This window comes from Rousettus aegyptiacus, unplaced genomic scaffold, assembly GCF_014176215.1.
Source record: "Rousettus aegyptiacus isolate mRouAeg1 unplaced genomic scaffold, mRouAeg1.p scaffold_m13_p_7, whole genome shotgun sequence".
NCBI classification, from domain to species: Eukaryota; Metazoa; Chordata; class Mammalia; order Chiroptera; family Pteropodidae; genus Rousettus; species Rousettus aegyptiacus.
This window is the reverse complement of record NW_023416310.1, coordinates 45,801,605-45,825,768: the sequence shown is the minus strand read 5'-3', so window position 1 is coordinate 45,825,768 and position 24,164 is coordinate 45,801,605. Positions and strand designations below refer to the sequence as shown.

Sequence of the window (24,164 nt, the reverse complement as noted above, 5' to 3'; positions counted from 1 at the left end):
TCTTAGAAAAGGGTTATGCTGTATGGGATGCCATGACATTTATTACGTGACTATGGATGGTGTTGGCAGAAGCATGACAAGCTGCAAGAACAAACCCAAATCCAAAATAAAAGTTTCTTTGGCGATAAAGACAAAACTGTGTCCCTTCCATGCTGGCAGGGGTCCCAAACCATCAACCTGCTATTAGGTGGCACTTTAATCCACCCGAGGAATGGTATCATTTTGAGTGCTCAGCGTTAGCTGCTGTGCTGGCAGTTTGGGTACCGAGCAGTGGTGGCCTTGGAGTGGAGAAATCCATGCCGTTGGGTCTCATATATGACACTTTGAACATGAACTCGTTGAGTAATCACAAAAGAGACTGGGCAAAGAGTCTGACTCTCATTCATAGAAGGGTCATCTGGTCCACAGATTATTGAGAGTGTTTTTTTCCAGGAGACTCTTTGGTAAGTACCAATGCAGGACAAAAATATTCTCACACTTTGCGCCAATTTGCTATCCAACTCCTGATGGAAAAGGTACAAAATAATCAACATGTTACTAGGTAGATGAGAGTTCCCACCCCTAACTGTATAGTAGAAAATACAAAGAGTTCTCAAATACTCTGGCCCCCTGCCCCAGCCTCTTCCACTATAAACCTTTCCCCACCAGAGTGGTACGTTTATTAAAATTGATGAACCTACATTAACACATCATTACCACTCAAAGCCCATGGTTTACATTAGGGTTCACTCCTAGTGAAGTTGTTTCTATGGATTTGGACAAATGTAAAGTGACATGTATCTGTCATTATGGTATCATATAGAATAGTTTCACTGCCCTAAAAATCCTCTGTTATCCACCTATTTATCCCTCCCTCCACTTTAACACCTGGCAAACACTGAGATTTTTATTGCGTCTATAGTTCTGCCTTTTCCAGAATGTCATATAGTTGAAGCCATATAGTGCGTAGTCTTTTCAGACCAGCTTCTTTCACTTAGTAGTATGATAGCTCATTCTTTTTAGCTCTGAACAATATTCTATTATCTGCTGTACCACAGTTTATTTATTCATTCATCAGTTGAAGGCCTTAGACTTTTCATTTATGTGTCAAGTACCAGACTCTATGTCTCAAATTCCAGGGACACATACCAAACTTTCTGAATGGTTCCATGAAGGCCACCCAAACTTAATATGGTGATGAAGTGTGGTAGGCAGAGCAGTGGTTGCCAAGATGTCAAGATCCTAAACCCCAGAACCTAGAAGTGTATTAAGTTATATAGCAAAGTTACATGGCAATGAAGGTTGCCAACTAACTGGCTTTAAGAAAGGGAAATTATCCTGGATTATATGAGTGGGACCAATAATTATATGCAAGGGTCCTTAGAGTGGAAGCAGGAAGCAGAAGACTCAGGGTCAGTGATAGGATGTGATTAAAAACTCAAACTGCTGATATTGGCTATGAGACAATAAATGTAGGAGTTCAAAAGGAGAAGTGGTTTCTTAAAGGAGAGAAATTTTTGGTATCAGAAATGAGGGTGAGAGGGATGTTGGGGAAAATAAACAAGAGCTGTCTTGTTTAATACTTATATAAATATATACAGAGTTATAGTCATATACAGCTATAGACTTAGATGTAGATGTGTATCTATATACACAGAGATAGGAAGAATAAACTGGTATACAGCCTTTTTTTTTTTTTTTTTTTTGGTTACCTGGATTTTTTCTACAATGAATATCGTTATTTATATAACAAAGAAATAAAAGATTTAAAAAGAACTGTGTGTGCTTTTTCCAAGAGCCCTTTGTTACTTTCCTAATATGAATCTGCCCTTCCCACTAAGACTATAGGCAAGTGCTCTTTGACTTGCATAGTTCAGAGCAGCCTCCTGTACCTGGACTCAGCCATCCTTCTGTGCAGCAGGTCATCCACCCATATCCAACCAAATGCTTTTCATGGCACCAGACGTAACGGCCTGTTCACTGAGATCTAGCTCATTGTCACTGTTCCAGAAAAACCACATCTGCACAATGTCCTAAAAAAGAGGACCTCATTCCCAGTTCAAGGGAGACCTGGAGAGGCTCCCTGCAGTCTCCATGGTCCTTTTCAGTTTTGGGAGAGTCTTCCTTTCTCTCGGGAATTAAGAAAATAAGATTTTTTTTTTCCCAATAGAAGACATACTATCTACTCGGGCAGGGTCTATCTGACTTTCCCCCTGTACCTGGTGCAAAGCAGGCATTCTAGAGACACAAACGGATGAATTGTCCCACCTACCACTGCTTTCTTCTTGGTGTCTCCGCTCCACCCCATATTCCCAGGGCATCCATCCAGAGATTAGCAAGGAATCCTTTCATTATCTGGGACCTGCTGGTCAAATCCCCTACCAGCCTGACCAGCTGTAATAGCTCCTTTCTCATTTCATAGTCATTGTTCCTTCTGCTCTCTACCCTTGCCCTGGACCCCAACCCTGTTGCCTCTCCTCGATTTTCTGTCCATTCTAATTTCTTAATAACTCAGTTCCATTCCCGCTCCCATTGATTATGTCCATAGTCCACCTTTAAGCATAGGGTAGGTCCCAGCCAGAGAAAGAGAAAAAGTGGCCAAATTGTTTTCTCCTTCTGCCCTTATCCAGAGACTGTCTTAGCACATTTGGAGCAGGGCGAGTGGGCAAACCAAAAAATGATCATGGACTTCTCTTTCTCTCATTAGAGCAGTGATTTTTGGTCACTTCTGGTCTGGCCAGAAGTTCTTTATACCCTGGAAGAACTGGCATCTTCTGAGCATCCAGGAGAATTGCTAATTTTTCTGGCTGGGAAGCATGGCTGAGGAACTTGTCTCCTGCTTTGTCTGTTCTTCTCCCAGGCTGCCAGGCCAGGGGGCACATGGAGCATCCAGAGGAATGTGCAGGATTGGTGCTCGTGCTCAGCAGCACCTGCAGATGACCACGAGGAAGCCACATGTGACTCACTCCTTCCCTATGAGTGGGAAATGAAACTCTTCTAGCTGGGACTTTTACACTCCAAAACCCCACAGGGCCCACAGCCCAGGATTCTGGTTGCTTCATGTTTAACTTCCTCATACGGGATCAGCCTTTTGCCCAGTAATCAGCAGAATGTCTATCAGAGGCCTCCACTTCTATCGCTTAGATAAATTCTTTCCACATTCAGCCCTTTTTTCTATAGCTGGCACCAGTGTAGTGAGGCTTCTGAATCCTTTCCTGAGACCACCGAGAGGGCATATGGGTGTTCCATCAATGGCTTATGCTACAACCAGCGGGGGCTGGGGAAAAGTCAACTTTTTGACAGAGAGGGAAGGGCCCAGATGCTCTTGACTTATATTGTGTGGCAGCTCTTCTCCCTTATATGCTGCAGGAGAAGACGCAGATCCCAAGGGCACCTTCTGCCAAGGTTTTGAGCAACTCTAATTCTTTTCTACCCCTAGGCCCTGGACTATGACAGGTTGTGAATGTAAAGCCAGGAGCCAAGAGCAGAAGGGCTGAGGAGACTGGGGTTAGACTGAGTACCAAACATGAGAGTCCAGGAGCAGAACACTCTTACTGGGGAACCAAGGCTCTGCAACTAGATGAGCAGCCTGAAGAAAATAGGTATAGTCACAGAGAGAGGCAGTGAGTTAGAGTGAGGACTTCAGTTTGTGCGATCAGCTAATTTTAAAGGTTAGGCTAGATAGCAGTCCTGGAAGGTATAGACAGATGTCGGTAAGGAGATGAGATAAGATGAATGGGGCACCATCCTTATGACCCAACTTCCTTCTCAGCACTTAGGAAGTGTGGTATGGTGCTCTCTCTGGGTTCCGTCATCTAGTCAGAGAAGCAGATCCAGTTTGAGGCTTAATCAGCCAGAGAGAGAGCGAGAGAGCAGCAAGTGGCCTGCAAGAACAACGGGCTGGCCAGGCAGAGCTGGGCTATTCAGGGAGGTAGGATCCTCTCAAACATCCTCTGAAACCGTAGGTAGCTGTTTCCTTGGCCCTGTTCATTTAGCCTCCAGCCCAGGTCCCTGACACCATTCTGTCATCCAGCCCACTGGTTCAGCTTCAGTGAGACTGAGCTAACTTTCTAGTTTTATGGCCAGAGTTTTTTGAATTTTGGGTAAGGTGTCAATCACACTTCCTTCATGCCGTTGTTATGGAAATGAATGAGCACTTCCAGAGGCAGTGGGAAGAAGCAGTAGCTTCTGGAAGACTGATCCCAGTCCATAGACTGTAGGTTTCAGAATTAATGATCAGTCATCAGTTTTTCCAATCATTTATCTTTCATGTACCTGTCCATTGATGGGTTGATCAATCAATTAATTGATCCATTCATCTATCCACCCATTGATCATCTATCCATCATCTATCCATTTATCAGTCTTCCATCCATCCATCCATCCATCCATCCACTCAATTACCTGAACTTATTTCCTTTTCTTTTTCCTTCTCTCTCTTCCTTTTTCTCTTCTCTCTTTCTTTTCCTACTTTCCAAGAAATATTTGTTTAGAGTCTATTACATATGAGGTTTCTCAGATTTGGTAGACTTCTTCAAAGCATGGGAAGCTAGCCAGGAGAAAACTTAGTCCTTCACTGAGCCCCTAAATCAGCTCATTTCTGCACTGAGGAACGAACTCTCACAAATGAAAGAACAGTTCCTGGTCTGATGTTGCTGAGCCTCCCCACTTTGAGAGGCTCACAAGTGCAGGAAGCAAGGAGGAAAACCCAGGTTTTACATCTGCATTTTGCATCTCCAAGCCCTATTTTATAAAGGGATACTGTATCATCTAAGATGTCTTAATAACAGAAAGTAGAATATTTCATCGCAGTGGTTTCCTTACTGGTCTCCCTGCTTCCAGACTTTCCATGCCTTAATCTATGCTTCTCAACATGATTAGCGTGATCTTTCTATAATGTCTCTGTCCTTGTTTTTCACCTGCCTGAAGTCCTTCATTGGTTCCATGTCACCCATAAGCCAGAGTTGAAGCTTCTTAACACTATACAAAAAGATCGTCATGATCTGATCCCAGATTCCTCTGTAGACCCACGCTCACCCCACTACTCTCATGCTTTACACTCCAACACTACCAAACTACTGACAGTTTGCCAAGCACTCCATGCTGTCTTATGTTCCCATACTTTTAAATATGCTAATCCCTCTACATGGAACTTTTTACCATTATTCCATTCTCTGAACTTCCTTTGAACTGTACATACATATTCTTCTCTTGTATTGTAATTTATTTCCTTGGGTCTGTCTTTCCTTCCAGACTGTGAGCTGCTTGAGTGCAAAGACTGAATTATTCATCCTTGTGGCCCAGTCGTAGTACAGTGTCTGGTACTTAGAAGGCACTCGATATGTATTTATGGGATGAATAGATGGGAGGATGGATGAAGGATGAGGGGATAAAAGAGGTGGGATAGTCTGGGGGCAAGATGATTAAAAAGTACCTGTAACAGATCCCCCAGAAAAGAAGACAAATGGCCTCTTCCTGAAAACTCAGACCTCTGAGGAGAGGACCGAGCTGTGACATAAGCCAGGCAAGGTGCCTAGGTCAGGAATGGGGAACTTTGGGATGACATGATCACCTCTTATGGGACTCACTTCCTTTTTCCTCTAGATAAAAGTTCCTTGGGGAGACAGCCAGCTAGAAACACTTGTGCTGCCCGCGCGAGTGTGCAAAATGAAGGCTGCCGAGAGCGAGGTCCCTGACGCGCACTTCACCGTAGATAAACAGAACATCTCCCTCTGGCCCCGAGGCAAGCACCAGTCGCTGCTCAGAACCTGCTCAGTGCTCCGCTTCCAAAGCCATCATTTGCTGGCCTTCAACAAATGTTCTCTTTTTCTTCCAACAGAACCTCCTCCCAAGACGGGTTCGCCTCTGGTTCTGAGGAAACCTTGCACAGTTCGTGCTGTAGTTATCGTCCTGACGCTGGTTGTGCTCGCCTCCGTCCTGCTGCAGGCCATTTTCTGTAAGTCCTCTGGTTTAATCATCCAGGCATGATCCTTCTCCAGAGCCAATCAGCTCCCTCAACATCTAGACCCTCTCTTTCCTGCTCTCCAGTGGTCTCTCCCACCTATGCCTTTTTCATTTGTCTTATTTCTTCTCTTTTCATGTGTAGCCACAGAGTCCTTGTCCTCAGTAAGATGAGCTGCTGCTCTTTTTTTCTCAAGTCTGGGGAAATTTTTCCTGAATGAGAAGGGAAGGGATAGGCTCAATCTTCCCAAGGATCCAACCCAAGGAGCTGTGGCCTTCCCTCCACTAATTTATAATCTGTTTATTCAACAAACATGCAATGACACCTACCGTGTGTGAGGAAGTCTGGTAGATGTGGGTAATGCTAAGATTGATAAACACAGGCTCACTCTTAGAAGACTTCACAGGCAAGCAGAAGTGGGGATTAGAACTCAGTCTTAAATTAGAGTAGAACCTACTTGCATGCTTGTGCTTAAAGATACACTCTTTTGTCCCCAGGAAATGTTCACCTATTTCCTCATCTTGTGTTATTTTCTCCTCCCTCTCTGAACAATGCGTCCCTTGGATCCAGAGCCTTGTGTCACTGACAGCTCCTGACAGTGAGCAAGGTATTTCCTGACCTGATAGGATGGAGTCCCAACTGTATCCTCAGCCTCAGCTGACTAGATAGAGAACCTGACCAAGCTAATAAATCCCCATGTCCCCTCCCCTCACCAGGACCCCTTCATGCTCTCTTCATTCACATCAAGGAAAATTTCCCATTTCTTCATTGGATGTGTGACTTATCTTTCTTCTTCTTCCAGCTTTTCTGAGGCTCATGGCCTCTGTTGCTGACAGAACCTTCATCTCCCACCAGATCTACAGTCTTCATGGCCTTGGGACATACCTGGTCTCAGACTTGGAGCTACTAAGCAGAGTACTTTCTGCTTGGAGCCCTCTTGGGTTACTTTTGGTTTCATCTCTGGCATGGATCCTGTGGCCTGAGCAGAGCATGACAGTGAGAGGGACAAGGGAAGGGGAAAAATGGTTTCATAATTCTTCCTTTCTGTGTGCTCTGGAGAAGTCACTTCCAGATTAGAAGTTTTCATGGCCAGCTCCTCCCATGGTCATGAAGAGTCTGTGAACAGATGTGGGAGGGGTAGTGCTGCCCTCGCTGATGGCCACTGTGGGAGGCCCTGAAAGAAGAGGGCTTGGAATCAAGTGATGAGGCCCAGAAGGTGACATGGGGGTGGTTGAAGGCATCCCTTTACCAAATGTGCCCTGAATGCTTGAAGAAAATTTAGGACTGGGGTCTAATCCCCACTTCTGCTTGCCTGTGAAGTCTTCTAACAGTGAGCCTGTGTTTATCAATCTTTGCATTAGCTGCAACTATCAGAGTTCCTGGCACATGGTAGGTGCCATCACATGTTTATTAAATGGCTCAATTAAAAATGAATGGAAGGAAGGCAACAGCTACTTGGGTTGGATCCTTGGGAAGTTTGAGCCTGTTTCTTCCCTTCCCTTCCCTTCCCTTCCCTTCCCTTCCCTTCCCTTCCCTTCCCTTCCCTTCCCTTCCCTTCCCTTCCCTTCCCTTCCTTTCCCTTCCCTTCCCTTCCATTTCCCTTCCTTCCCTGCCCTTCCTTTTATCACTCTGAAAACATCCCCACTCCCTCTCCTATGGATCCTCTTGAATAACCTCTTGATTTTTTCAAATCCAGATCCCTGGGTTATGGGCACACTATCAGATGTAAAGACCAATGCCCAATTGCTGAAAGGTCGTGTAGACAACGTCAGCACCCTGAGCTCTGAAATTAAGAGGACTAGAGGTGGCATGGAGGCAGCTGGCGTTCAGATCCAGATGGTGAATGCCAGCCTGGATCACATTCATTCTCATATCCGGAGGTTGGAAACCGATGTGAAAAAAGCCAATGCTCAGATCCAGATGTTAATGAAAAGTTGGGAGGAAGTCGACGATTTAAATGCCCAAATTCCACAGTTAAAAAATGATTTGGATAAAGCCAGTGCTTTAAACACAAAGGTTCGGGCACTCCAGAGCAGTTTGGAGAATACCAGCAAGTTGCTCAAACGGCAAAGTAAGTGACTCAGAAAAGAATGTTGAAAGTTGATCAGTGGCCCATGGGACCTTGCCAGTCTCAGTACGTGTGGGGGAAAGCAGGAGAGGAGAGGGGCAGGCATGGCTGGAAAGCTCAGAAGAGAGGGCTGAGCACTGGGTTTGGGGAGAACTTAGGGGCTTTTCAGGAGAGGAGGGACCAGGGACCAACTTAGGCTCTCACACAAAGGCACAGAATATGAAGGCATTAGGGAGTCTCTGTTCTGGCCCAAATCTGGCCATTTTTCATTAAGTTTCTTATCCAGAGCTGATGGGCTTAGCCACTTGTGATGGCCAGTGGAGAATTCCTTCTCTTTCACGAGAGAGACAGATTCTTGATCCATCCTCTCTCATTCTCCCCTCTCTGAGACCAGAGGTTCTACTAGTCTCAGCCAGACTTTCAGGATCTGAGAGAGTGTCCCCAAGCCTCTACACAAGAACTCAAAGACCCCAGAGCCTAGCCTCATTCACTACTATCTCTTGGATCCCGCTCAAGTACCCCCACCTAGCCAGCACACAGAGAAATCAGGAACACCAGTGTTCACCTTTCACCCTTGCTCTCCAGATGACATTCTCCAGGTGATTTCTCAAGGCTGGAAGTACTTCAAGGAGAACTTCTATTACTTTTCCCGTGTCGCAAAGACCTGGTACAGTGCACAGCAGTTCTGTAAGTCCAGAGATTCACACCTGACCTCAGTGACCTCAGAGAGTGAACAGGTGAGTGCCATTCCTATGAGCTCTAGGAAGGGGATGTATTAGTAGCTGTATTAAGCAGGATGGGAAAGATTATGCTGTGGTGATGAAAATCTTCAAATATCAGTGACATGACAGTGAAGGGTTACTTCTCACTTACACTACATGTCCGACAAGGGCTGACAAGGGGTTTTATTCATTGTGGTTACTCAAGGATGCAGGGCAAAGGAGCCTTCTTCTCTACATATGTTTCCATAATTGCTGAAGCAGGAAAAGGAAACATGACAAATTGTGTGTTGGCTCTCTAGAAACAACAGACATCACTTTTGCTTACGTTTTATTTGCAAAGCAAATGATTCAATACTCTTAGCTTCAAAGAGGACAGGGACGTACAATTTTTCTCTGTGCCCAGAAAACAAAAAGTATTTGCATATAGCATTACTGACACTACGCAACCCAAGAAGTCTATCTGATGAGGCAGAATATCCAACAATCTCCTTTTATCTGGAAGGTGCGCTAGCAGCACAGGCAAGAGCAAGAGCTCTGGGGCCAAAGCCTAGAGTCCCAACCTGGTCTATAACTCATCCTAGATGAAACATATATGATAATAGTACTTGCCTCAGAGAAAGAAAACAAGTAAATGCATATAAATGTACAGTGCCTCACACATACTAAACGCTCATTAAATTTAGCTATTATTATCTGGGCCATTCTCCTGGGCTCCTTGCTCTGGGGTTTAGTTGAGTCTTTCTGTGCTCCAGTACTTTCTTCCTAAGGGGCAGAGAGGCCTGAGTCCTGAATCTGTTAGTTGCAGAGCAGAGACAAACCAGAAAATAGAAGATGGACTCTGGGCAGGAACAGGAAGAGGGTTGAGAGAGGTCAGTGTGTGCAGTGTGTCTGTGGCTGTCACTGAGCACAGGTGAAAAACACCCAGAGAGACAGATGCTCCAACTCCAAGCGATGGCCGTGATTCTACTCATTCTGTCTTTCCTACAGGAGTTCCTGTACAAGACAGCAGGTGGACTTATCCACTGGATTGGCCTGACCAAAACAGGGAGTGAGGGGGACTGGTACTGGGTGGATGACACTCCATTCGACAAGGTCCAGAGTATGAGGTAAGGCCCTCGGAGCCCTCCCTCCCAGCCTCATTTTTTTTAGGCCAGGGACAGGGCACAAATGGTGGGGGTGATGTTTACCTTTGACTACAGGGTTTGTGATTCTTCCATTTCACGAATAGCAGGAGCACTGAACCAAAATCCAGCTCACCTATGCCACTAATTGGCTGTGGGATTGGGGACAAATCTGTGGCCACTCTGTGCTCGCTGGGTTTTGGCAGCCAGATTTTGGCCGGGACCCTGTTCTAGGTCAGGTCTCAGTACTGTAGATTTGTATAGGGCCTTGAGAGAGGTGGGCTGGTTTTGCCATCACTTGGCAGCTGCTTGTAGGCTCAGAGGTTGTCAGTTCACCAATTCCCTTTCTCTCCGGCCTGGGCGTCAAAACTTGTGAGACTATTTCCTAGGACCAAAGCTGGGATTGTATCAATTATCAATAATAGTGTTTTGGATAAACCTCATTGGCTATGATACTGCCACAGTACAAATCTCAAAGCTGGGATTGCAGTCATTCATTTCTTCATTGGAAATAAGTTTTTCTTTGTGTTTTCCTTGGATAGGTTCTGGATTCCAGGCGAGCCCAACAATTCTGGAAACAATGAACACTGTGCCAATCTACAGACATCCTCTCTTCAGTCATGGAATGATGCCCCCTGTGACAAACAGCTCCTTTTCATCTGTAAACGGCCCTACAACCCCTAAGAACTATGACAGGACTAGCCCTTGGGCTGGCAGTGCTCCAGTGCTCAATGCACTCAAGGAAGTGCTACTCTGTCCTCCATACTCCAGGGTGACTTTTCACTTTAATTTTCTTCCCTTCGGAATGGTCCCACAGGCATCCTGGAGTCCGTCTGCCTCGTCCGCCTCGGCTGGGAGTTCTCCCACCTCATAGAGGCAGCTGGAATGGAAAGGAGAGCTTGGGTTAAAATGGGAGGGGAGGGTGGAGAGGATTTAGAAGTTCGAACTGCCTCAGTAAGGTGGATCAGAATCCATAATTTGGGGCAACACCCTGAGGTTTCTCATCACTTCAGAGAAGCTTCAATTTCATCACACCGAAGTTGCTTTAGACAGCCATACAAATCTCCTGTTATTGACACTCAGCGCTTCTCCAGTTGACCCCACCCCACCCTGCTCTCCCCAGTGGCCAGTTGCCTGCTTAGGTGGCTATGTTCTCAGTGGGAAGAGCTCTGCTCTTGGTGACCCAGTCCATGCTATGTCCCCATCATCCTCTTCTTCCACATCCCCTAAGGTCTGAGCCCCTTCTTCCCTGGGACAGGATCTACTGGTCCCTATCAGGGGCTGGACCAGCATTCGGGCTCTTCCTCCCTTCCCTCACTCATTAAACTCCAGGGCCCAGCCCCTCTGCCTCACTGCCCTGCACCTCTTCTTTTTTCTTTATTTCTTCCCTTCCTGTGCTGTGTGCAAAGAAGTGGCCCTCAGTACCTGAAGAGGTCACCTCCAAGCTTCATTAGAATAAAATGCTACCTGGCGAAGGCCTCTCTCTGTGTGCACGTTTTACTGCTGTACAGATGAGTGTTCATGGAAAGGCCATCTGCTTTGCCGTGGTGCTGGAGAGCTCCATGGGGGTGGGGTGGGGGAGTCCAAAGAGGGACCCCAACTTGGGGCTTCTCTGGTGACCAGGTTCTTTCTTATGCAGCTAGAAAGAATTCAAGGACACGGCAAACAGCAACAGGAAAGGGAACGTTTTATTAAAGCAAAAGCACACACTTAAAAGTGAGGGCAAATTCGGAGACAGAGTTTGTCCCAGGCTTTCTGAATTATTGGCTTCTGTTTTCTTGGGTGGAGGAGGACTGTAGACGTGGTACTTGCAATGCAAGTGATATTATAATGATATTATGATTAGCCAAAGCCAAATGAAGGACAACGTAAAAACTCAGAGCCGTATCCTGGAGGCGGGGATACGTCTTAAGGCTATCCATCCTGCCTCTGGGTCTTGGCTTGTTTCTCATGCCACCTAGAGAGGAGGGTGTGGCCCAAGACTATGCATCCAGTCTCTGCTGTGGCTCCATTATTACACTCAGAATTAAAACAGGGAGGGGGCTGAGTGAAGGACTAAGGAAAAATTCTAGAGCCTCATTGTGGAGGGGCGGGGGGGGGACACTGGCCTAAACTAACTATCCTGCCTCAGCTGGGGATGAAGTTCTGGGTGTCCTCAGGAAGCAGTTGAGGGTTCAAAATTAACAAGAAGGGAAACTTCAGCTCTCGAAATGCCACAGAATATGAGCCGTGCTTACCCCTGGAGTTATTGAAATAAAGGAGAGTGAGGTCTGCGGTGTCATGACCTTCCTGGTGGCCTCGCCTCATAGATACTCGCTGGACTACCCTCTACCCTGGTTGTACTCTGGAGGGGAAGACTCCTCAGGTTTCCCACTCTTCACAGAGACACTGTTTATGGGTCTGAATCCCAGTCCTGTGACTGCGGCAGGTATCCAGGTGGCACCAGACAGGAGGGGAGTGGAGGGAAGCAGGAAGGAGCAAGGTCTGAGCACAGGGGTGGGCTCATCACAGCGGCCCTCACCTCATTAGCATTCTCATTAGGACCCTCATTAGGATCCTGAGGAGAGGACATTTTAAAACAGGATCTTCTCCAGATCTCAGATTTCTTGTGTCCTCACATGGCAGAATAGGTGAGCAAGTCCTCTGGGAACCTTTATCATAAGGGCACTAGTCCCCTTTATGAGAATTCCATCTCCTGGCTGGGGCTATGGTCTCATCTGAAGAGTCAATTGGTGGGGAGAGGTCACATGGAGAATTAGGATTGCAGCATTTGAATTCTGGCAAGATATAAACGTTCAGACCACAGCAGTCACTGCGTGCAGCCCACACTTAAGGAGTGGGAATTATGTTCTACTTTTTTGAGGACAGAATATCTACAGAAATTGTTTGGAATTTTTCTGCATGGGAGAGTTATCTTTTTATGCATTGAAATATTTATTTATATCAATATGAATTCATGAATTTTATACTTTGGGTTATAATCCAATAATACTATATATATTTTCTTGCTCAAATTATTCTAGCTTTGGCCATTGGGAGCTCTTTCAGTTGGCTCCTGTGTTCTTTTGACTTACCTTCATCATTTTTTAAATCATCTCTTTACCTTTTGGCAGTACGAGATATTCCAAACTCATTTTGTATATTTCCTGCCCCACTCCTAGAATCAGATGATTCTCCAAAAAGCCCTGTTTTCTTTCTTTTTTTTTTTTTTTGGAGAATGATATTAGAAACCAAGATGTGGGTGCTGCTACTTTTGGGCATTGTTGCTTCTTCTTGGCTGAGAGAGCGAGGTAATGTATGTGTGGACCTAACTGTTTTTTTGAAAAGATCATTATGCCTGCAATATGATGGCAGGACTCGAGGGAGGTAAAGCTAAAGACAGGGAGAACCATTGGGACATTAATTAAATTAAAGCCTGGCGAGATGGTGGCCTGCACTGAGGCCTGTGATGTGAGAGACTGTGGTTGGATTCGGTGTAGGGTGTAAAGTCGAGACACTTCGTGCAGCTGGGTACATGTACTCACATCAAGCCATGAAGCTCTGGCTGCCTGTGGTTTGGCGTTAGTGCCAGGCAGACTCCTTACTGGTGATCTTGGTAGCTTTAAGAGTACAACCTCATGGCTCTGCAGTTTCAGAGGAAAGACTGTCCCCCTTTCAACAGTTCCAACCAAAATCCAGCATTGGGTCACATGCTCATCCCCAAAGTAATGTTGGAGGTCTGGGAGATGGGTTATGTTGATGGAGCCACAAGCTCATACCTGGGGCTGGGAATTGGGTGTGGGTTCAGCTTTGCCCTTACCAGACAGACTGAGCATGATGGAAGGGTGGTTCTCAAGACAAATCCCAGGAGAAATGCCTGAAGAACGAAGGTTGCTAAGGACCCATGCTTGCAAGCTATGGGTCTTTCCTTTCCATCAAATCCGCTAGATCTCGCCACTCTCTGGAATACAGCTGACCACCGGTGTTGTTAGGGGTTGATATAGATGACTGAAAAACTTCTGGGTTTCCTGAAGCTAGGGGTCTACATGTCTAGGAGCATGGCCCTATACCCTTCAGCAGGAACAGGGAAAACAAATGTGTGAGTGGTCTGGCCAATGAGTGGTTTTGATATTAATGTATAAAATGTCCATTTGATTTTTTTTGGCCAGAACACAGGAAGACCTCTCTGCAAGGATGTAGCATTCTCCTGGAGTTTCTTCCCTATTGATAGGTGGTGTTCTTGTGGGAGAAGCCCGGGGTTTGGGGGTATAGGGACAGGGTAGAGGGGCCAGAGGAGGAGTCCTGCTGAGCACCCATCTGAGGTCATCATATCTGGAGGACTGCACCCCTCTCCTGGCCCAGGCTCTGCCCTTCCAGTTGGGCAAAGGGTCCCTAGAATTCTACTTTGAGGCCCCCTTGGCTTCTCAGGCCCCGGGAGTGGGCCTGGCTTGGTCCCCTCCTGTGTGGGGGGAAATAGAAACCAAGGCACACCCATTCTTCTCTGCCACCATCCCTGGACCTCATATGGGCCTCTAGGGAGGTACTTCTTGCATCCCCCCTCTCATGCCAAGGGGAAGAGGCTTGGCAGATGCTGTTGGAGCTCAGATGATGTTGTTGACTACTCCAGAAACTGGTGCCTTTACATTCCTCCTGTGTCTTTCCTCTCAGGTCAGCTTTCATGGACAGGAAACAGGTCGATGGATGTTGGCTCTGCGAGCACGCGCACACACACACGCACACACACACACAACACCATGTCTTCATGAACTGAGTGTAGGCAACCACTCGCTTCTTCAGCCTGCAGATCAGCTGTGCACTCTGCTAGATGCTGGCTGAGTTTACCTTGGTCATCCATGGCAAAGGCTTCTCCTAGACCAAAGCTTCTCTCTCAGCCCAGCCTCAGAGGAGGCGCTTTCACTATGGCTCCTCCACCAGCAGAGTGGGCTGCAGGCTTCTTATTTGGCACTCAGGAGGCCTATGGGAGGCTGACCCCAGGATTTGAGAACTGAAAGTGGAAATAGCAAAAAGCAACACAATATAGATTGAACAAACCATTTGCAAGGTTGTAACTGACATCTTGTAAATGGGTTGCTGGTGAGGTGGGGTGACAAATATGTCATTAGATTTTTATTAGTTAAAATGTGATCTGTTTTGATAAAATTGTAATTATCTGAAGTTATGAGGGACTGAGGAACAAGAATTGGTAGTATCCTCGGAACTGACTTTGGGAGGGGTGCCTTGACCAGCCAGTGGGATTATTGATTTTGTAACACTGGTTTTTCTCATGGGGGAATGGGGAATTTGGACTCACACAGCTCCAGTGGGATGCCTTGCTTCCCTGTCTTCTCAGTCTAGGTCCACAAGTATCAGGAACCCCCTGAAGCAGGCTAGGATTACATCACCACAAGTCACAAGGATTTTATTTATTTATTTATTTATTTTTGCAAAGCTGAGAAGGAATCTCTGATTCTCTTCTAGGTTGCTGGTGAGCTGGTGAAAGGTGTTTGTGATTTGGGGGCAGAAGCCAGTGTCTGGGGGCTAGGCCAGAGTGAGGAGGTTGGGGAGATGGGCCTAAGTGAGGAGGTTGGAGTGATGGGCCTAAGAGGAGAGCAAGGACTGATGCTGATGGGAAGAGGGAGGGGATAGGGCCTGGGTTGACTGGTGCCTGCGAGCCCTGAGGGGAGGGGCCTCACTGGGGTGCTTCTGCAGACTCATCAGGGGAGGAAGGCAGAGCTTAGGGGTGGTCAGGACCTACACAGGAACATATAAATCCAGGGTATCTCAGCTTCCCTTCCCACCACTGCTGGCCACAGCACGGCCCTTATGGACGGAGGCAGGGCACAGCATTCAAGGATGAAGGAAGCGAAGATGAATGATGACAAGGTCCACTTCTGCACAGACAACCAGAGGGTCTCTCTGTACTCTCCAGGTGAGAAAACTGGGGGTTCAGCTCATCCTTGATCAGGGACTGGCCTGCTTGTCCCTCAGCCTTTCCTTGGCAGGTCAGAGCTCTGCTTGTCTCTGTCTCAGCCTCCAGGACAGACAAGCAAGGACAGAAGGTAGGTCAGATGAAGCCAGAGAGCCTGGGACATACCCTCAGTCTCCACATGAAATCTCTCCAGGCTCTTCTCTTGGGAACTGCAACCTGGCAAAAGAAAGAGGGTGAACTTTGAGTTCAGAGAGGCCCGATTTGAAATCCCATCTCTGCACACTGGGGTGGCCCCGTGAGGTGTCAGGGCTTCCAGGCTGATGTTGCTCCATATTGAGTGGATTTCCCTGTATAGTATTTGTCCCTAAACACAGCCCCCAGATCCCCAGGCACAGCCCTTCTTAGAACATGAACAGGGGCTTCCTGACCCCAGTGGAAGGAGGCTCCAGCACTGACCCAGGTCAGTTTGTGGGGGAGGCGGCAGCCCCAAAGGGCTGTGAGTCTTGCTCTGGTTAAGATTCATGAACAAGCCTGGCCCTGGGACTCAGGTCAGGGTTCTTGCTCTGTCTCTCCTACTCTCCCTCCCTCCCTCCTTCCTTCTTTTATTTAAACCATGCTCCTGCTGTTCTCCTTGTCTATGCCAGGTTCTGTGCCCTGTGCACCTCCGCCAGGTTCTGGGCTGTGGTCTCCTCTCAGCCTTTGTGTTGCTACCGTATCCCCCAGTGAGCTCTGGCGAGCATTTCAAAGTGTCCCGCTTCTCTTCTTTGTGATAAGTGTAGCAGGTGTTCTCATTTCTGTAAGGCAGGTCAGGAGATTGAGCCCTAGGGGCTGACTCTGTCTGGCCCACATAGCACACTCTTTTCTGGACACTGGTGTCTTCCCCACAGGCTTGGACTCCTCGGCAGTGGCTCCCATAGCCCCCAAGGCACCAAGGCTTGTTCTTGTCACCCTGGCACTTGTGTTCGTGGCCACCGTCACCTCTCTTATGGCTCTCTGTGTTGTAGGTAAGCTCCTAGGTAATCTGAGCCCTGTTGACTCTCTTCTTCCTGCATGAAGGCCAGACACATGTGCTCTGCTCCTAGAAGGGTCAGTCCATCTGTAGCCCCAGGCCCAAACTAGAGCTTTCTTGAAACCTGACCAAGGCCACTGTGAAAGGGGAGCCTCCCAAGAACAGAGGCCCATGAGGGAAACTCTGAGGGGTCTTTGGTGCCATCTCACTCCTTCTGGAACTCTGACTCTGGGTGGGACAGCCTGTTGTACCAGGCTCGGTGCTGAGGGACTGTGCTGACCCAGGAATGGGGTGTCTCAGTTCTACAGCGCCCAAGACCTGCATCAGAGGCCTATGCCTTCTCCCAAGGGTTTCCAGGAGACAACACTACTGAGGAGTTACCCGTGGAACCTGACAGTGAGTAGGCACAGTAGGGGCGGGCAGGTGGGAGGGAGCTGGGGCATTCGAGTTCCCAGACCCTAGGATGTGGCTTTCCCCTAACGCTCAGGCCCCTGATTGGGTTCCACTCTCCTCACAGAAAGTCATGATCTTTTTCTTTTCTTTTCTTTTCTTTTCTTTTCTTTTTTTTTTTTAAAAAAAACAGCTTTATTGAGGTATAATTGACACATAATAAAGTACACACATTTGAAGCGTATAATCTGATAAGATTTGACATATGTACATACCTGTGAAACCATTACCACACTCAAGATAATGAACATATCCATCATTCTCCCCTCAAAGTTTGCTTGTTCCCTTTGTCATCCTTGCCTCTCCCCTCCTCCCGTCATCTCCAGCCAACCACAGATTGACTTGCAGTAATATAGATCGGCTGGCTTTTTCTAGAGTTTTATATAAAAGGAAGTATGTATTCTATTTTTTATCCTTTATCAGTCATGCAATTTGCCCCTCAGTTCATGTGAGATAACTATTTTTTTTTTCTGTTTTTGGCCCATGTTCTCAGGTGGCCCCATCCCCAGGGTCTCAGTGGCTGCAGTGAGCAGCAGGCTGCTGGAGGAGCACTTAGGGCTGTGCCATAGACATGCCTCTTGAAAATTTTAAGGACACTCTGGTTTGCCTATGAAATAAATGATTCCCTATGTCATGGGCCTCTGTGTCTGCCTTCTCCATCTCTTCTCTCCAGATCCCTTCCACTCTGGCAGGGTGGCGGAGTTGCAAGAGGCTATCCAGATGTTTAAAGACCATGTGGAGAATTCCAGAACCTGGAGCGTGGAGATCCATCTGTTGACATCTAGAGTGGACAATGTCAGTTCTCAGATCCAGATGCTCAGTGGTCACCTGAAAAACACCAGTGCTGACGTCCAGATGGTAAAAAGCATTCTAAAGGATGCCAGTACCTTGCATTTCCAGACCCAGATGTTAAGGAGCTCTTTGGAGGGGACCAGTGCTGAGATCCAGAAGCAAAGGGGAGATCTGGAAGAGGCAAATGCTTTAAATTCCAAGACTCAGAGTTTCTTAAAAAGCAGTTTAGCAAACACTAGTCTTGAGCTGCACATGTTAAGCAGAGGCTTAGAAAATGCTTATACTGAAATTCAGGCACTGAAGGCAGGGTTGGAGAAGGCAAGTGCCCAGGCCCAGTTGGCAAATAGTACTTTGAAGAATGCTAATGCTCAGATCCTTGTTTTGAGAGGTAACCTGGACAGAGTCAATGATTTAAGGGCCCAGAATCAGGTTTTAAGAAATAGCTTGAAAGGAACCAATGCTGAAGTTCAGAAGCTAAGTAGAAGCCTGCAGAATGCAAGCGCTTTAAACTCTCAGACCCAGACCCTTCTAAAAGGCAGTTTGGACAACACCAGTGTCGAGCTCCAGTTATTAAGAGGTGATTTGGAAAAGGCTGGCAATGAGATCAACTTGTTAAAAAAAGATTTGGCAATGGCCGCTGCCCAGACCCAGATAGCCAATAGCCACCTGGAGCAGACAGATGCTCAGATCCAAGTACTAAAAACAGAGCTGGAAAATGCCAGTCCCTTCAATTCTAATCTTCAGGTGTTAAATGATCATTCGAAAAATGTCAGCAGAGAGATTCAGACCTTAAAACAAGGAATGGAGGGTGCTGCAGCTTTAAATTCCAAGACCCAGACATTAGAGGACAACCTGCAAAAGGCCAATGCTGAGATCCAGAGGTTAAAAGAGGATTTCGAGGACACTAAAAAGATACTAACAATGAAAATCCAGGAGGAGTATAGCAGACTGGAGAACCTCTCTGCATCCTTTGCTTCTCAGGAGCAGCTACAGAAGACCAAGAGTAAGTGGGAGGGAGGGGGTTGGCCTGCGGAAGGCACAGTCCATCGGGAGAGTAGAATCTCTTGTTCCTTTGTCCTTTTGCTTACTTCATCACGCATCCCCCTGGGAAAGAGTGTGGGTGCTGGAGAGGGGCCAAATCCAGCCAAATAGGCTCGAAGTGCCTCGGCAGTGGCAGAGGTGGCATAGGAGATACAGGCCTCGCTCCCAAGTTGCTTATCAACTGGCCAGAGTGACAAAATGAACACTTGGGGAATGAGCTAAGTATGGTAAAGGTGTGTAATCAGAATAGTGGGTGCCAGTGGGGGTAAACAGCCTTATTTCTGAATTCCTGTGATCACAAATGGTACAACTTTGATCAAGTTGCTTACCTTCTCTGAGATTCACTTTTTTTGTCTGCAAAGTGGGGACAATAACATTTGCATCACAGTGAGGATCAAATGAGTCAACACATTTAACAGGGTACCCAGCATTCATGCATCCATTTGACATTTTTTGAGGCTCTGTTATGTGTCAGGGGCATAAAGATGGTTAGACTGTGGCCAAGAGGGCTGTTGATGAGGTATAGGCTGAAAGGACAGTAGGCAGGGGCCAGAACGGTGGCTTTCAAACTGTGTTGAATGTAACTACAGCATCAAATTCATTTTACATTTGTGACCCAGTAAGTATCATTATGTGTAAGATACACACATACACATACATACACACGTTTCAAAAAACAAAACGTTACTGCATGAATGCACTCTGATATTTTATAATTTATTCTTAAAAAACAAAAAACATCTCAACACAACCCACTAATGGTTTTCACTGCAGTTTGAAAAATACTATCCTAGAAAGGTAGGCAGACCCGGAGAGACATCGGCTAGGTGAGGAAGGCCTCTGAGCTTGAGTTTCAGCCTTCAGGAAATGAAGCTCTATAGAAGGGCTTCAAGGAGGCTGACTAGATGGGTCTCCTGCCGAGCTGGAGAACAGAATAGGCAGAAGAGCAGTGAGATTTAGACATGCTGAGTTGGAGATGCTATAGGGACATTCAAGTGGATGTCACCTGCAGGCTGTCTGGAGTGTAGGAAGAGAGGCCCTGGCTGCAGACATAGATGTGGGGGCCCTGGGTATGTTGCTTCTGATTGTGGCAATGGGAGTGGAGGTACAGGGTTTGTATGAGATAAAATGCTTCATGGGAAGAAGGCTGACGGTGGAAATAGGAAGTCAAACTTTAGATGGCAAGAAGGGAAAGAGGTATTTTTGAAAGAGACTGGAGAAGGCAGTCTTAGAGGCAGTATGAGAACCAGGAAATGTACAGTTGTGGAAGCCAAGGAAGGACAGAATTTCAAGAAGTGAGTGACTAGTCCTGGCAAGTTCATAAGAGGGGCAAGGTAAAATAACCAGTAGACATCCAAGGACTCTGAGCGATCAGTAAGTCAATGGAGAGTTGTGTGTGGCCTGGAGGCCAGACCATGGTTAGTGGGGCATGAATGAAGGATCAGGCGCATGAGTCATTCAAGGACCTTGCCTGAGGAGAGGAGATGAGGCTAAGGCGAAGGGGCTAGCATGGGAGAGGGGAGGACTGAAAAAACCCTGTATCATTGATATTTACAGTATAAAACCCACACATTAATTGTAGACAATGTGGCAAATGTTGAAAAAGAGAAATAAAGTAATTAACCACTTGCATTTTCAAGAAAAATTTTATATTTTCTATATGAATGCACTGCTAACATTTTGGTGAACTTCGTTGAGAGGGTTTTTCTAGATTAGAACAGACTTGATCTGATGTGAGAGAAAGAAGGCCTCATGGCTTCCCATTGCTCACAGGAAAAAACCCCAAGCTCCTTCAGAGGGATGTACGATTTAGTGCTGGTGAACCCACCCAAGTTCATCTCCTATCCCTCGCGTGCTGACTGCACCAAAGACTTGACTAGATCAGGCCACACCTGTGGCGTGGTTTCACAACTTGATGCTTTTGGGTCTACTTTTCCCCTGCCCGGTATGCTCTCCTTGGCCCTGACCACCTGGCAAACTTTTCCTCAGTCTTTTAAGACTCAGCTCAGGTGACATCTCACCTAGGGTGTCTTCCTTGAGCCCCCCTTCCAGCCCAGGTGAAATAGATCATACCCCCTTTCCTGCTTCTAGTCTGACATGCACATGGTTTTCAATCAATGCATCTTCTCCAACACCTTTTTTTATACCTCATTTACTAGACTGTAAGTTCCCTGAGGGCATGAATTATGTCTTATTGATCTTTGTACTACAACAGTCTCTAGTTCATAGAGGTTAAGGAACCCTGAGCAACGAATATTAAACAAAAGAATCAAGTAATAAATAGCGAGTCTCTTGTGGTACCATTTCAAACAGCTGTGGAATAGGTGGTGTTGAGGAGCCGAGTGTCACTGCGGGGAGGGATGAAAACGCTGGGAGAATCATCAGGGCTTGTGCTCACGCGAGGAGCTGATTGAAACTGTGAGGTCAGGAGGACCAGGTGATGACAGGGTCCCAGGTACGCTCCTGGGTGCGGGCAGCCAAAATAGATGGAGATGAAGTCAAGAAAATGAGTGACACTCTGGGGTGACTGTGAAACCTCCGCCAGGGAGTTGGCAGGGTTTGAGGTGCAGAGGGCTGTCAGGTGATAGCAAGGAGTTGGAAAACGGTAGTAGAGCCAGAAAGCGGGAGCACAGAAAGAAAGTGTCGTCTGGGTAGCAAAACTGTCTGAGGATCCCTGGAGTGATGGAGCCAGGTGTCCTGGGCGACAGATTCCTGGCATATTTGGTAGTGGCGCAGCCTCCCAGGCCTTGCCCCTGGGGCACTGGGCACCAAGCACTGCATGTGCTTGTGACTCTCAGTGGTCAGTCCCTGCAGAGATCATGAAGGCGTGTTCTTGCACATCCACTCCCAGTCCCTGGTTCTCTCTCCTCCCCAACCTCTGTTGCAGATCAATTTCTCCAGCTAGCCCTGCAAGGTTGGATGGTCTACAGAAAGAACTTGTATTACTTTTCTGACATCAAGGAGTCTTGGCACATGGCTGAGCAGTTCTGTGTGTCTCATGGAGCCCACCTGGCCTCGGTGACCTCTGCAGAGGAGCAGGTCAGAGCTGCTGGCTTGGGGTGGTGCTGATGGGGTGGGTGTGAGACAAAGGGCTTTGGTGCTTTGGCCTTTCCCCTCTGGGAGCAGGTGTGGCAGAGACCTTCATTTCACTTCTGTAAGTCAGGGAGCAAATATTTATTGAGTTCTAATGAGCACTGACAGGAAACCCCAATAACCTCAATAAATGCGGGAGACTCTCAGAGGACCCTAGATGTCAGCAGTGAAGGGCAATGGGAGGTGGCACCAAGTGACTGCCTTTAGAGTGTGGGAGCATCCTTCTGTCCCCATCCCTGTGTTTAGACCCTCAGCTTCCTCTCCAGTTGTCAATCTTGATTTTAACATCAATTAATACATCGGCTGTGGAGGGCCCACAAGCCAGAGACTCAGGCTTCTTGGCAAGGCTAGACACATACATAGGAGCCTGAGGACCACCAAAGGCAATATAGTCCCTGGGTGGCCCATTTGCTGAAGGTGTTTATCAGAATTTACTAGGGTTGTTGACAAAGGATGACAATAGGTTTGGTACAATTCAAGTTACAGAACCATCTACTCGTGGTTCTCCTGAGACTGTTTTTGTATGTTTGTCAAAGGACATACTATTTTGTAAAACAAATCTTAATAAACTGTAGCTAGGTCTCTGTCCCAGTAAAGCTACATTTCTCACCAAGTCAACATGGGAAAAACTGGACTTCTCTTGAGGGGATCTGGCTGCTGTCCTAGATCTTGGATAAACCATAGAAGGCCCAAGGAGGGGCCCAGTTCCCTCAGAGGAGTGGGCTGCATGCCCCTGGGACCAGGGGGGAATGACCTGGACTCTTACATGGCTTGGAGAACCGGCTCCTCACACAGGGTCAAACAACACTGTCTTTTCTCTACAGGCATATCTGGTAATGTTCACGAGTACCTCCTACCACTGGATTGGCCTCACTGACAGTGGCACGGAGGGCACCTGGCGCTGGGTAGATGGGACACCATTCGATTTTGCCCAGAGCAGAGGGTGAGTCCAACCAGCCCCCAATGCTGTTCCAGGCACTGTCTCAGGCAGGCCTGGTTAAAGACTCTTGTGTGTCCCTGTCCTGTGTGTGTTTACATGACCAGTAAGTGTTAGTGTTGTGTGTGTGATACACATATACAATATCTGTGCAATGTGTGTATAGTGTCTGTGTGATGTGTGTGTGATGTGTGTAATGTGTATGGGGTGTGTGTGTGTGTGTGTGTGTGTGTGTGTGTACACATGGGTATAGTCGTGATCCTTTCCTGGACTCCTCCACAGAGGGGTATCAGAATTGGACTGGTCCTGCGGTTGGCAAGCAGCCTATGAGAGGATCTTCTTATTTGTTTATTTGTTTGCCTATCTATACCCGATGTAGGCATGGTCCCAAGGGGTCCTGCCCCCATCATGGGATCTCCAAATGTGAGTCTTAGGGAGGGGCCCTGCAGCTTCAGACACCTTTCTTGTCCCTCAATCCTCAGCAACTAAAAACAACCTCAGCAGAGTCATCCTCATGGTGACTCTGGCCCCAGCTTTGTCCCCATCCTGGGGCCACCAGGGGATTAGGAACCCAAGTCACTTCAACTCCTTATGCAACAATGGAAGGAAGGGACCCTTCCTTCATCAAGCAGAATAAAGCCCTCTTTTCTCCAGGTTTTGGAATCGTAATCAGCCAGACAACTGGCGGCACAAAGATGGTCAGAGTGAAGACTGTGTCCATATTCAACAAAAGTGGAATGATATGAACTGTAACTCCCCCTATCAGTGGGTCTGCAAGAAGCCCATTAGCTAGGGTGTGGTCTGAAGCAGGCCAGAGCTGAGAGGTCATTGCCATTGCCAGCTCTGGATTGTTTCCACCATGACCTCTTGTGAGCTTCCAAACCCAACTTGTTCTCTGGGGCCTTCCATTTGGCCTTTTGTGTCTCCTGCTCTGTCCTTTTATTTAACCCGTTCAAACATGCTTACTTCATGTGATGCAGGAGGATCAGCGGCTGCTTGTCATGCCTCTGCGTCCCTCTCAGCAACCTGCACAAGCCTGTTGGACAGTGGATCTTCAATAAATACTCATTGGATAAACAAAA

General features: G+C 47.1%; 2 protein-coding genes across 4 annotated transcripts; both read left to right on the top strand.

Moving 5' to 3' along the window:
- Positions 1-3,686: 3,686 nt before the first annotated feature.
- On the top strand, positions 3,687-11,313 carry CD207 (CD207 molecule). The gene is made up of 7 exons (XM_016155882.2): positions 3,687-3,692; positions 5,584-5,722; positions 5,819-5,935; positions 7,638-8,012; positions 8,595-8,746; positions 9,719-9,837; positions 10,395-11,313. Exons 1-7 carry the CDS (start codon positions 3,687-3,689, stop codon positions 10,534-10,536), a joined length of 1,050 nt encoding a protein of 349 aa, XP_016011368.2. The 3' UTR covers positions 10,537-11,313.
- Positions 11,314-15,569: 4,256 nt separating this feature from the next.
- Positions 15,570-24,164, top strand: CLEC4F (C-type lectin domain family 4 member F). 3 transcript variants are annotated; one of them, XM_016155820.2, is made up of 8 exons: positions 15,570-15,760; positions 16,648-16,764; positions 17,070-17,165; positions 17,893-18,077; positions 18,756-19,014; positions 21,940-22,091; positions 22,970-23,088; positions 23,737-24,164. In XM_016155820.2, exons 1-8 carry the CDS (start codon positions 15,655-15,657, stop codon positions 23,873-23,875), a joined length of 1,173 nt encoding a protein of 390 aa, XP_016011306.2. In that variant the 5' UTR covers positions 15,570-15,654; the 3' UTR covers positions 23,876-24,164. The 3 variants fall into 3 exon arrangements, with proteins under 3 accessions (XP_016011306.2, XP_016011298.2, XP_016011287.2); XM_016155812.2 differs by having other exon boundaries at positions 17,118-17,165; positions 17,893-19,014; XM_016155801.2 differs by having other exon boundaries at positions 17,893-19,014.